This window comes from Populus trichocarpa, chromosome 9 (assembly GCF_000002775.5).
Source record: "Populus trichocarpa isolate Nisqually-1 chromosome 9, P.trichocarpa_v4.1, whole genome shotgun sequence".
In the NCBI taxonomy this organism is placed as follows: domain Eukaryota; kingdom Viridiplantae; phylum Streptophyta; class Magnoliopsida; order Malpighiales; family Salicaceae; genus Populus; species Populus trichocarpa.
The window spans coordinates 6387885-6401604 of record NC_037293.2 but is presented as its reverse complement, the minus strand read 5'-3'; the positions used below and the strand labels follow the sequence as shown (position 1 = coordinate 6401604).

The following is a 13720-nucleotide window of genomic DNA, read 5'->3' as shown; positions in this document are numbered from 1 at the left end:
GCATGATGTTATTGGTGTTTGGCTAGTGCTATTATCCTCAAGTTGTTTTTAAGGGTATTATAGTCTTTTAAAAGCGTTCAAGAATATTATAATCAATCAAAAGTTTTTATGGACCTCATGTTTTTAGAAGTAGTTGTGAATTATTTGTGGTTTAATGACATTTCTGCCCCAAAACTATTAAGGTTAAGGCACATTAAGGTTTGTGCTATCAATCCTCGAATTATAATGTTTTAGGCAAATATCGTCATTTGATTTAACTATTATCATTGATAAAAAAATCCTTTTTAAAAAATAATATTTGGTATTTTTAGCTGAATATCCAATCTGCTTTAAAAAATATTTTCGAGGTCCAGCAATTTTATTTTTTTTTCTTAGATATTAAAATAATTATAAATAAATAGAAAATAGTTTGAAATGATCTTAAATTTTATTGAGGGTCCTAAGAAATAATATAAATTTATCTGCTTAGGCTTAGTATGAGTCTCAGAAACATTTGCATGGTCAAATATGCAACGCCTAACTAAGCTTAAAATAGGTTAGTTTTGAGAACACAAATGCAAAATGTTTAAGAACTGTACTAGATTTATCTACGTAGATTCATATGACCTCTTCAAGACTCTTAAGAAAATTGAGATAATTCCAACTTATTTTGTATTTTATTGTATTTTTTATCTTTAACAAAATAAATAATAATAATAATAATTTTAGATTTCAAAAAAATTAAAATTTATTTGTTGAGGTGGATTGAATTTTCTTTCGGATCTATTAAAATCCTCAGTTCAATACTGAAACATGAATTTTTTTAAATGGGTTTTTGATCATACTAACTATCAAACCAAACAGAGGGACAATATCCGCTGAAAATATAATAATTTAAGAATAAAACTAACTAAATTGGTAATACAGGTTTCAATGTGTTCCAACCTCAATAGTTTAAGGGGGGGAAAACCGCCATTAGACCCATTATTTACGACAACGTGCTCGTCCATTTTAACACCGGAGGGAAGCGGACTTCGGAGTTTGGTCTGGAATAAATGTCTCCAATAAGAAATTTAAAAAAAAATCAAATTAAAAATATGGAAATCATAGCTACTTGCTTGAGAATGGAGGGTGCTAGCAGACGTTAATTTTTCTAGTGTGTTTTTAAAAAAACTAGAGTGCTTTGCTCTCCGTGTTCTCATTCCTATAATCTCTACCTTTTTCTCCGTTTGCAACGCCGTTTCTTACCATCTTTTCGGAATTTGAGTTGAATTGTTATAAATTCTGGTTCAACTTAATTTTTCCTTGGTTCTGATACACCTGGGATCAGTGTTTTAAAACCCGGACCGGCCCGGCGGGTCGACCCGGCCGACCCGGGCCTGGGACTGGTCCGGGTGGAGGCTAAAACCCGCTTGGGAATTGGCCCGGGGAAACCCGGTCGACCCGCCGGGTCGACCCGGGAACCGGTCCACCCGGTCAAACCCGGGTGAGACCCGATCAATTTTTTCCCTGCCGCTGCCTCTTCTCTTCCTTCAACCTCCGCGTCCCGGCCTACTGCAGCTGCTGCCTAAGGAGCAAAACCCGAGTTGGAGGAGTTCCATTGAAATTCACACTCTTCACCTTCTTCTCACTAGCATTCACTATAACCCCGGCTCTCCTATCAGTCTTCTTCGCCATCAATGGCGTCATCATCGCCATCTCATGTTTCCCTTGCTCCTGTTTAGTATAATCCCTTGCTCCTGTTTCCCCAATCCTTGCCCTTCCTTCCACCCCATCCTCGCCATCATCCTCTGCGCCGCAATCATTTTTCCACCAGCACCAACTCCCAACCCTACCGTCCCTGACGTCCCAATACTAAACCCATCCCCATTCCTGGGTGGCGAAGAACTCCTCAGAACACCTCCACTCATGGCAGCACGCCTTCTCCACGCTTCCTCCCCAGAAATATTCACATCCTTCTCCCTTTCCCTCTCCCTCTCTTCCTCCTCCTCTTGCCTCCTCCTCTCAATCTCCCTCAACCTCTCCGCTTCCATCGCCTTCCTTTTTTTCTCCCTCCTATAATCTTCATAATCATTCGGCCTGGCCGGATCATACTCCTCAACAACCACCGAATTCACCACTACCAGTTCCGATTGTGGAGCCACCTCATTGGGTAGCACAGTCGCCGCCGCCACGAACGGAGAAACCATAGTTAATGTGAGCAGAAGAAGAAATTAATGTGTTGATTTAATAAAAGTGACTGTGCCACTGTGGTGTTAATTTTGTTGCATTTTTTTTTGGGTTGACCCGGGTCAACCCATCTGACCCGTGACCCGATCACTAGACCGGGTCAATGACCGGGTCGGGTTTCAAAACTATGTCTGGGATGCATGTGTGCCCGGGGACCTTTAGCTCTCACCAAGGTTTTGAATTGGTACTTTTACTTTTAGTTTTTTATTTTTGTAATTTATATTTTTATTAAAATTTTTATGGTTTTCATAATTTTTATAGTTTTCAATTCTATCATTCAAATCAACTTCATGACTTTTATTTTTTCAATAATAATAACAACAACAACAGTAATGGTAATAGTAATAATAGTGATGATAATATTAATAACAATGATAATAATGATGATGATGATGCTAATAAAAAATAACAATAGTAATGTTAGTAGTAGTAGTAGTACTAATAATAATAATAGTGATGGAGATGGAAATAGTGATGGAGATATTAATATTATTGATGATAATGATAATGATAATACAAATAGTAATGAAAATAATACTATTATTGATGGTAATAATAACAATAACAATAATAATAAAATTAATAATGATAATAAGAATAATAGTAGTGGTATTAACAATGATACTACCACTAATGATAATGATAATAATAATAGTGATAATAATAGTGGTGTTAATGGTTGTGATAATAATACTAATGGTAATAATAATTGTGACGGTGGTAGTAGTACTAGTGATAGTTCCACAACAAAGTGTAGACACCAAGGCTAATACATTACTATGATAAAATATTAAAACTTACTTGGGATGAATTCTCTCAACTTACTTGGGATGAATTCTCCCAAATCCATCCTTGAATCTTATCTCCTCCATCACATTATCTTCTCTCTCTTGACCCAATAAATTGCTTCTAAAGTAGTTGGCTGAGTAGATCTGTTTTCCTTCCAATCTTGAATGATTTTCAGCTTTTGTTTTCATTGACACTTTGTGGGGTGTTTTGCGGTATTTTGCTTTTTTTATTATGTTGTAATTTGCAATTCTGGTTTTGCTTGTATGTTAAATAGAATTCAATCATGTCCTGGTCCATGTAAATTAGAACAAGTTCCTGAATTTTGTTTTTCCTACCATTTTTCTTTTCTTCATGGTTGTATATATTTTTTTTTGCTCTTGTTCATGTGGACTGTAAAAATAATGAGGTTCCAAAAAGGAAAGAACAATTGTAAGTTTCCTTATTGATCTCGATCACTTCGTTGGAAAAATTGGATAAAGTATTGTTTTACACGTTTTGAAACTGATGATTCGATCTATGGACTTTGGTTTAATTGATGAACTTCTCTTAAGCTTATAAGTTTTTATCGGTTTTATCGTTTTTGAACAACATAAACTGAACTGAACTGAAACCAGTCAGTTTAAACTGATTTCGGTTCGGTTTCGGTTTTGAATTTAAAAAAATAATAATTTTGGTTTGGTTAATTTTTTCATGTGAGAACCAAACCGGAAATGATCACCCCTAGATCCAATTGTGTTTCAAGTTACAAACTTGCAATTTGTCATAAATAGCTACATACTAGATTGGTGGCCCGCGCAATGTAGCGGGCCAAACCAAAATTGCTTTAACTAAAAAAAAATAGAAAACCATTATGTTTTTAAAGAAGTAAGAGAAATTAAATAATCATGTTAAATCTTAATTAATTTAATGATATAAAAAAAATAAGATAACAACAACAAATAAAAAACAATATTACCTAGAACAAAATTGGGCTAACACGTGAAACTCGTGACCTAGACATAATATATGTCTAGATTGCATGTCTATTACACGTCCCAGGTCTTGAAGGCAAGATAATTTAATAGAAAAATAAATTGACAATAAATAAAAATAAAAATAGAAGACAAATATAAATCAAGATATTTAATATAGCAAAATAAACTATTTACTCGGTCATGTTTGATGAATTTATTTATTAAAATTAATTTGTAACAGAAATCAACACTCATATAAAATTTATTGAATAAAGTAAAAGGAAACAAATATTATGCAAAGCTGTATATATTTAAAATATTATAAAAAAAAATAAAACATTTTTTCACTTTAGTTCTCTGTTTTTTAATCAACTCTCTCTAAAAAAAATGCAATTGAGTGCTGATTTATAGGCTCAAAATGACAAATGATGTAAAATAAAAATTTAAGAATTGAATTGAAAATTTTTAAAAATCACTACTTTAAGGAGCTCTTTTTAGTATATAGTTGACGTTCCTTTTCTTTTACTTTGCACTTATAGTATGTTTGTTATTATGGTAATAATTAATTTTCTAAGTATTTTTTATTTTAATAATATTTTATTTTTTATATCAAACACATCAGAGATCAAAAGACATAAAAAAAATAAAATAAAAACTTAAAAACAAGATAGCAGCAAATAAACTCTGAACTACTAGCCTTTTTAGGCACTATTCCCTCCTTTGATTTAATTATTAGAGAGTCTTCGACCCACCAGAGAACTTATTTTACAATTATTCGAGCCATGTCAACCCTTAATAGCCACCACGTACTATCCCTCGAGCTTGAGAAGAACCAGGTCTTCCTCGAAGTTTTCCCGATCTCAACAGGATGAGTGGATCTTGAGATGTACCCGTGCCTTTTTTTTCTCCAACCGGAAAACTTTTCCCCGTGAAATCTACTCAACACATAATTAATCTTATTCTATTTCAATTATTTTTTTATTTATTATTAAGAACTACAGCATGGATCATCCCAGGGGATTATTTACATAAAGTAGTGTTAAATAATAGGTTTGTGTTTGTTAAAGAAGGGTACAGCGCCTTTAAAATGATGGCATTATCTAGAATCGTCATATATAATATTCCATACACCAAAGTGAATGAGATATCCTATGATCATCGTCCTTTCCTCAAGATTTGACTGGCTTTTGCAGTTTCAAATTGACCTCACTAGTCACTACAGCTCCCTCTGTCTCCGAGATAGGTGAATAAGAAAAGGATTTACAGTAATAAAAAAATAATTACTGATATTTTATTCGTTACTCTTTATCTTGGTTCATATTTTTTAAAAAAAATAACCTATAAAAATAATAAAAATATATACATCTATCTAGAATTTTTTCTCTTCTCTTCGTATATATCAACCTTTTTTAAAAAATAAATTTCAAGAAATAACTAACAAAATAACAGTAGTTAAGCACCGTTAATAAGTATTGGTGCAAGAAAGAGCACCGATTCCTTGCTTGCGAAGTGGGGCTTCCTAGAACTCATGGTTCTACTGCCATTAAACAGCATATACACTCTCCAAACTAACTGGATGGAGCTTCTGTGTGCCAAAATTAAAGGGCTACTCTTTATTCATTGAACGCAGATACAAGGAGAATAACTGAGCGGGGTAGCTTTTCTGTTCACTTGTTTTTATGTGTTTTTGTGGATTTTGATGGTCCATAGTTGCTGCTATTAAAAAAGAAAAACAGAAAAAAAAAAAAGAAAAAAAAAAGAAAGATAGAGTCACAATGTTCATGTAGAATGGCAATACAGCAATGTGGCATGAGTCGTAATTTTAATTTTAGTGAGTGTTTGAGAATGTGATAACGGTTATTTTTAATTAAAAGTATTTTTTGTTCAGAAATGTATAAAAATAATGTTTTTAATTTTTTTTTGATATCGATACATCAAAATGATCTGAAAACACAAAAAAATCTTAATTTAAAACAAAAAATAAAAAATAAAATATTAATTTTTAAAACACTTTTAAAATACAAAAAAAACCATAACCTCATTCAGCTCTCTTACATATTTGTTGATAAAGTAGGTCCCCCCCTCTGCACACATACATACAAATGTCATAAAGATCAAAATCTAGCCAGTATAGTTCCGGTATGGTGTTTAACTGTCCTCGGCATTAATAGAGGTTATTAACTTGCCAAAACATCAACGGGTCCTTGAAACGGTTTTCAATGGATCTATGGGTTCTTGCAGGTAGAAATTTCCATCTCCATTCATGACTGTAAAAGTCGCCTTGTCAGCTTGTGAAGAAAAGACCACTTTACCAGCTGACAAGTTTCACATGGATCAAATAGAACAAACCCTAAAAGATAATGTCAAGATTGATATTTTCCATCATTTTAGCCACCCTAGGAGAGAAACATGCTGCGGCCTTGAGACCATCTATGTTTTGGTGAAAAACAATTGTTTTCATCTCCAATGTTTAACTGGCTGCCATTACCTTAAATGATCCTTTATTGCTCTCTCTCCCTCTCTGCTTCAACCATCTACACACATCTGTGGTGAAGTGAAATTGACAAGCAGCCAGTTACCTAATCAGGACCCTTGATGTTTGGCCACCTTTTTCCCTTAAAACTTTTCGACTTACAACTACTTTCTCTTACAGAGTCAGCTGGTCTTGGTGATCTATCTTCAACTGCCTGTAATTATCCAGTTGTTGCCGCAAAAATGAAGGAGTTTTGTCCAAAAAAATATAATGCCAGTTTTCTTTCATGTTGAGATGGGAACCGATTTTACTCGACACCAAAACAAACCCACTACCCTAGAGATTGATAGCTAGACATCAGCTAAATGAACTGACAGGACTGCATTGATTAGCTGTCTTTCCTCCAAGGTACAGGAGAAAGCATTGGAGACATTTATGAAACTAAACAGCTTCGTACATTATGACAATTAGCAATTAATGGCCAATAATTAAGGTGGTTTGTACCATGACAGATTGCACAGTGCCACAGACTGACAATAGAGGAAAAAGTTGTGGCTTTTCTCTTCTTCTTTTTTTATGAAATTGCCAATCACATGTATTTGCAGTACGAACTGTGATAAAAAAAAATTTCAGTAACTGTGAGAGTTTTTAAAGAATAATTTCTCAATATTGTAAAGGTAAACTTTTAATAATTCTGAGTTTATAATAATTAAATTGATAATTTTAAAAAAAAAATTATAATTTGATCAATTAAACTAGAGCTTAAATTTTGATAAATCTTTGCCGGCAGAGAGATGGATTACCAATTTATTATATGGTGAGCTATAATTTATCTCCATTAAATTGATAGCCGAGGTCAAGGAGATTACTGTCTTCAACTTCCTTTCTCATACGTCATTATTTTTTAAATTAAGCTGCAGAATTGGTTCTCCACGATATATGATTAATGGCTCGCAGAATTTTATTCCTATTAAATACTAAAAATTCAAGACAAATTAGTCCATCGCAACCCAATTTTATTGATTTTGATGGATCCGGACGGCTTATTTCATATAGAAGAAAACTGAAATGGCAGCTTTATCCTTCAAGGCAAAGCAGGGTGCAGAGCTGAAGTGGTTTTATTACCAAGAAACTACTGTAGCAATCAGTTTTTTTTTTGCATTTTAAACCTTAAAAAAATAAATCATATACTAACATAAGAATTTAGGGCTTTTTTTGGTTTTTTTTACAAGGACACGTTTAGTAATTAATGGACAAATTGATTTGGGATAAATTTAACTTTTAACCTCCATCGTGAATAATAGTTAAATAACTTAATTAGACTTATAAGAAAAAATCTTTAACTTGTATCAAGGGTGTTTTAGATATTTTTATTTCCTAAACATAATTAAATTTCTAAATTGTCGTAAGAAGCAACAAAAATAAAGCTTCGTTTTAAGGGTTTCTTTTTTGTCTTTTCATTTTAGTTTTTTTTTTTTGTTATAATCAAAGTTAATTTATTGACAATTTAATCTTTTACAGGTATAAAATATTAATAAAAAGAAAAAGTGCTTGATCAAAGTATAAGAGTGTGTACTGCCATTTATATTGTGTGTCCAATTTAATCCTTTTTTTATTGCAATTTTTTTTATTTTTTTCTTCTTATAATTGATTTCTTTCTTTAATTTCATTCATAATCACTAGGTTGTATTTGATTTTTATATCAAAATTATTCCTTCTTCTTTTGATATTTTTAAACCTTTCCACTCAATAAATTTTATTCCTTGTCATTTGATTTCAATCTTTACATGTCGAATTTGGCCCCATTCCTTTTACTGGTGTTAATTTTGTTTTGAATCTTTATTTTATTGTATTTAAAAAAAATCATCCCTCGATGTTTTTTTATTGAGATACGGATTTCGAAGGTTAACACAAGTTGACTTTTGTCTTTTTTAGACCTTTTGCATAATTGATTTTTTTTATTTCATCATTTAATATTTAATTTTTTTTTGAATTGATCTTTGTGTTTTTTTCGCTTTCTTTTCTATAGGATTATTCAAATCTTATTCTCATGATTACGACGTTGATGAGTTAACTGGGGTTGTTTTTGATAATTTTTTATTGTTTTTTTACAAAAAAATCAGTTTCGTTTCTCAACATTTTTCTTATTAAGAATTGTGCTTCATCATGTTTTTTGACTTGTCTTCTACATGATTAGTCTCGGCCTCCTAACCACGATCATGAGTTTCAAATATTAATATGGGTTGATTTTGGTTTTTTTTTATTTAATTCCATCCGTCATTTAAAAAAAATAAGAGTTGATATTTTTGCTTTTTTTTCCTCACTTTCATTTTTATGGTGTTATTCGAATTATGTTCTCATGGTTTTGGGATTTGCGGGTTAACCCTGATTGACTCTAATCTTTTTTTTTCGTTGTTTTTTTTTAATTATTTATTTTAAGTCTTATACCTAGACATTTTTTTAACTAAAAATCTTGCTTCTTTTTTTTTTGAGTTTGCCTTCTGGGTGGAAAGTCCCGACCACATGATTATAGTCATGAGTTTCTAAAGTTAACACGGGTTTTTTTTTTTTAATTTCATCATTTAATAGTGCTCACTTTTATTTATGACTCTTTTTACCTTTTACTGGCATAAATAATCTTTTCACTAAATAAAAATAATATTTATGAAACACAATTATTACACATAACATAGTACACAACTTGTATTACATAATCAAATATCTTAATCCTAATTATCTCCTAATCAAATAATAATTTCATTAATTAGATACATATATAAACTTTTAGATCCATTTTCTTATTCTAAAAATATATTATTAAAACCCATATATTTACTTTTTACTGGAAAAAAAATTATTATCCCGCAGCATAGTGCCACAAAACTAGTTTTATATCTGGATGGAGTCTCAACGCCAGAATTTATTCCAAGTCATAAATTAAAATAATTAAATTTTTTATGATTTTTTTTAAATGATTTAAAATAAATATTATTATTATTTTCATAATCACATAATTTATTTTAAATATTTATTTCTTGTTTCATAGATAAAATATATTTATTTTTTTCACAAGTCCAGAATAATGATAAAAAAAAATTTAAAATTAAAGAGAAACAAGCAGAGGTGGTTGCTTAGATTTGTTTTTTTACCACGAGACAAAACAAGCTTGGCCCCGAAGAAGGTGGTGGGACAAGACAAAAAAATCACTTATTGATCTTGTTCACGAGAGCACTAAACAACTCATAAGCCACTTTGTCGAGTCCTGTAAAGCAAATGCATCCTTAATTAGTGTAAACCAGTGTTTTGCCCTTACGATGCTGCGAGCCGGCTTTGAAACCTATTTTTATATATTTATACAGTTGCTATAATAAATATTTGTAATAATTTTATAATTTATATTCTCGGGTAAAAATATATGTTATTCTATCAAAAAAAAATTTGTTTACGTATTTCATGTTTTTTTTTTTATGAAAACTTCTTTAGACAAAAACTTACGATACTTTCACTAAAAAAAAATTTGTACCCCAATATTTTTTTATGTATACAAAAATATATAAAAATCATGTCTGAAAAATAACAGAATATCTCGCTAAATATTTATGAGTAATTTTTTTAATAAAATCTGCAAAATAGATTCATATATATTCTTTAAAAAAAAACACTAATATTATCATTAAAAAAATTATGTTTCTTAGAGACTAACTAGTGACACCCTATTAGTTACTTCCTTATCAGTTTACTTGGAAAAAAAAATAGATACAATTAAGAAAAATAGTTTCCCGGTAAAAATGTTTTTATCACTTTTAGTGGGTCATGAATTTTATATATTTTTTTTTAGGTTTGTTTTTTTCTTCAATGTAAAATAAGAGAGTAATTATTAACACGTCACTAATTACTCCCTGCACCATGAAATTTTCTCATCATATGCCTAACATGGTTTGTGCGTGGAGTTTTCTTTTATTTTTCTTAAATAACACAACTAGCTAAATATTTTGGCTAACTAACACGCTCGAGAAAATAATCAAGAAAATAAAATTTTGGCTAAAACTTTTGCCTAACATGGTTTGTGGTGGATTGTGCTACTCCAAATAACACAACTATCCGGTCCCCCTCGCCCCCTGCAAGTTTGCATCGCCACCGTTTTAGCACTCCATCCCACTCTTAATTTTATATATAAAAAAGAATTTTTTTGTTTGAATGTTAAGATTTTGTTTTGTTATTCTATGGTCTAGTTGAATGAAGATCAACCAGGTATAAATTGAATATAAATTATATCCATTGGGTATAAATTAAATTAACTAGGGCTTATGTAACTTGCGAGCAGTATTGTTGAATTTTAGAAGAATTGCTAATAATTTAATAATTTTGTCAAATCGGTAATTTTAGTAAGATTTGATTAGGATTTATAGACTTTAGGAGAATTGGTGATAATTTACGAGAATTAATGAATTTTGTTAAATTTTGTAATTTTTTATTAGGGTTTATGTGAATTATGTTTTTTTTTTTTTTGTAGTGGATAGTTTTTTTCAAAGATTTGTGAGAACTGATAAATTTTGTTATAGAACAAGGTCAAAGACGAATAGATGATATTATATGATTAATAAATTTACTGAGATGAGTTTTTTTCAATGATGAGTTTCCATCTTATTTTACCTTTACAGGGATAATTGATCCCAAAACCTAAGTAGACAAAATAATAATTAAAAACAAGATTTATGCTACTGGAATTCAATATTTTACAGGGATAACTCAATATTGTTATTTTTAAATTTTTTTTTTAAATTATTTTTTTTTTTAAGAAACTCTTGCGGGTGTACTGCTGCAGAGTTGCTTTGCCAGCAAATGCATGCAACATGGACGGCATAATTCAGAAGGAAGTCCATGCTGCCAAAAGAAAGACATTCCTTTAACTAAGTTGTACTTTTATTTCCTAAGTTTTTGAATAACTTATAGAAGGAAGTATTCTTGCCCCTTAATTCGTTTGTTGCCTGTTATGCTAATTACTCATTGGTCGATTTAGCCATCACCGAAGTATTCTTGTCAGTTTCGTACTTGCAGGCAGGTTGATGTTTTCAAGGGCGATGTAGGAAGACAACAGCTTCCTTGTTAGATGTAGGAGTAGAGTATTAAACAACCTTATCCTGTAGGTTTTTTTTTGTTTTTAACCTTAAAAGTTGTGGTGTTGTTTCTACTGTTTGGGTACCGAACATGTCTCTTAGATTTTCGATTTTTACGTGAACAAGTTGTAGGGATCAGTGTACAACTTTTACGGCAAAGATTCTGCAGACAGACACTCTGATTAATGCGGCTGCTCAGATTTCTCAGCAGCTCCCTAACCGGCTTTATTTACCTCTCCTATCGCTTCCACTCTCCTCTTCTTCTTGCTTTGATGATAATCACCAATTTTTTGATTTTTTTTTTCCAAAAGGATTTGATCAGTCCTCAATCCTGACATTTTCACCTCTTTTTCCTTTTTCTCTTCACAAAAGTATTTTGCTAAATCAGAAATGATCCGAACTCCCTTACTTTATTTGTTGAAGTCTAAAATATATGTCTAGTAATTAGTGTTTTGTAGGTAAATGTAGCATGTGATTATTACCTATATAAAAAAAATACAATAATATTTACAAGTCATGAGCCTTGTTATCCTGAGGGACTTAAGTATAATTTTATATTTATGAATATTTTAGGTTGTATTCTTTTTATTTTATTTAGTTAAAAAATAAAAAAATGACAGGTCATGAAAGACTTTAATATATCTAATGGTATTGATAGATTATAGTATTCTTTAATCAAGAACATTTGTTAAGAAATAAATTATTCAAGATTTTATATAAAAATATATAGAATTGATAGCGTTAGATTCAGATATTATATTTGAATTTATGGGTGTAGTGAATCCGACCATGCACAGGCTGTGATTATAGAAATCTTCGAGCTCGACACTTTCATAAAACATTTGTTAAGCTCACTCTATTGGCTTTACATTGCATTGGACAAAGCTACCGGACGTGGCAGTACCTGCCAAAGCAAGAGCTAAGCCTGGGCAGCGCCAGATCCAGATATTACGTGGCCCTGTCTAGCACCATACCTAAGTTGCACTCGAGGTTGGCGTATTGTCAGGCTCATGCACGGGGTTTGGCACCATCTACCACACCGCCACACCTAATCACGATGGGTTTGGCACAGGTCAGACCCAATCAGCTCTTGGCCCTGGCTTTGACCAAATCCACTGCATCTCTATTGTTGCGTGCTTGTGCTGGCACGCGCGAGCCCAATGCACCCAAGAATTTGAAAAAATTATACTCGTATGTTTTTCTTGATCTATTTTTTTATAAAAATATAATGATAAAATTTTTGGCTCATTGTTATTAGATTTTATGATGTCACAATGTTGCGGGACAAATATTGTAGTTTTTATTTTAATTATGCAGTAATTAAAATAACTATTTGTAATAATTTAAAATATTTAATCATGGAAGAGGAAATGTAGTTAATTTTAAGTTGTTTATTATCCATGCATTTTTTCATCTTAACAAAAAAACATTTTTTTTAATCAAAAGTGTTATTTTGAAGAAAAATACAAGGTAGTTAAAATAAAAATTCAAAGGAATGTAAACAATTTAAATCAAGGAGGGAAAAAATATTTCTTGAGATAAAACTCTCATTTCATTGTTATTATTTTTTCCTCAAATATATCTTTTTTATTAGTAACATGTTTTTTAAATAATAAACTTATCATCATCTAAAACGCAAGTTTCAAACAAAAAATAAAAACCATGTCTTCATATTTTTTCATGTGGATTTATGAAAAAAGAAAAATAAAAGATAATTTTTGAGAACTATGTAAAAAATTAACAATAAAAAATACCTATTTTTTTTTCATTGAATATTCATGTACCATTTTTTTTACAATTTATTGTATATCACGCTCATATATAATTATTAACAGGGTTAATTGTGAATATAATTATAAAAGCTCTAATTTTATTTAAAAGGTTTGACATGTACAAATGAATTTTTAAAATTACATTGAAATTATCGATTTAAATATGAATTTATATTGAAATAGAAAAACAAATATTTATAGAACTAGTAGGAGCATACCCGCGTGCTTGGTATCTAAAAAGGGCAGCCAAAGGGCTGCCTCGTTTCCTAAATAAAAAAAAAATTGAAGTGGACAATGCATTGACTGCTGCAATATTTTTTTTTTTTGGTGATCTTGCAGGAAAATTAAGCTAGGTTTTTTAACTTTCAAAACTTAAATTTTATTTATTTTTGTTCTAAAAATATCAAA

The 13720-nt window shown here is 30.8% G+C and overlaps 1 protein-coding gene across 1 annotated transcript; it reads right to left on the bottom strand.

Moving 5' to 3' along the window:
* Window positions 1–1530: 1530 nt before the first annotated feature.
* LOC127905775 (DNA-damage-repair/toleration protein DRT111, chloroplastic-like) lies at window positions 1531–2168 on the bottom strand. The gene is made up of 2 exons (XM_052455823.1): window positions 1835–2168; window positions 1531–1769 (listed from the first exon to the last, which is right to left on the bottom strand). The coding sequence occupies exons 1-2, from the start codon at window positions 2166–2168 to the stop codon at window positions 1531–1533; spliced, it is 573 nt and encodes a 190-aa protein (XP_052311783.1).
* Window positions 2169–13720: the final 11552 nt, after the last annotated feature.

What these genes read in the sequence shown, in the direction of transcription:
- LOC127905775 (XM_052455823.1), bottom strand. Translation starts at nt 2,168, where the DNA reads ATGGTTTCTCCGTTCGTGGCGGCGGCGACTGTGCTACCCAATGAGGTG. An exon ending in CAGGAATGGGGATGGGTTTA is followed by an intron (nt 1,770 to 1,834) that starts GTATTGGGACGT and finishes ATTGCGGCGCAG; the next exon opens with AGGATGATGGCGAGGATGGG.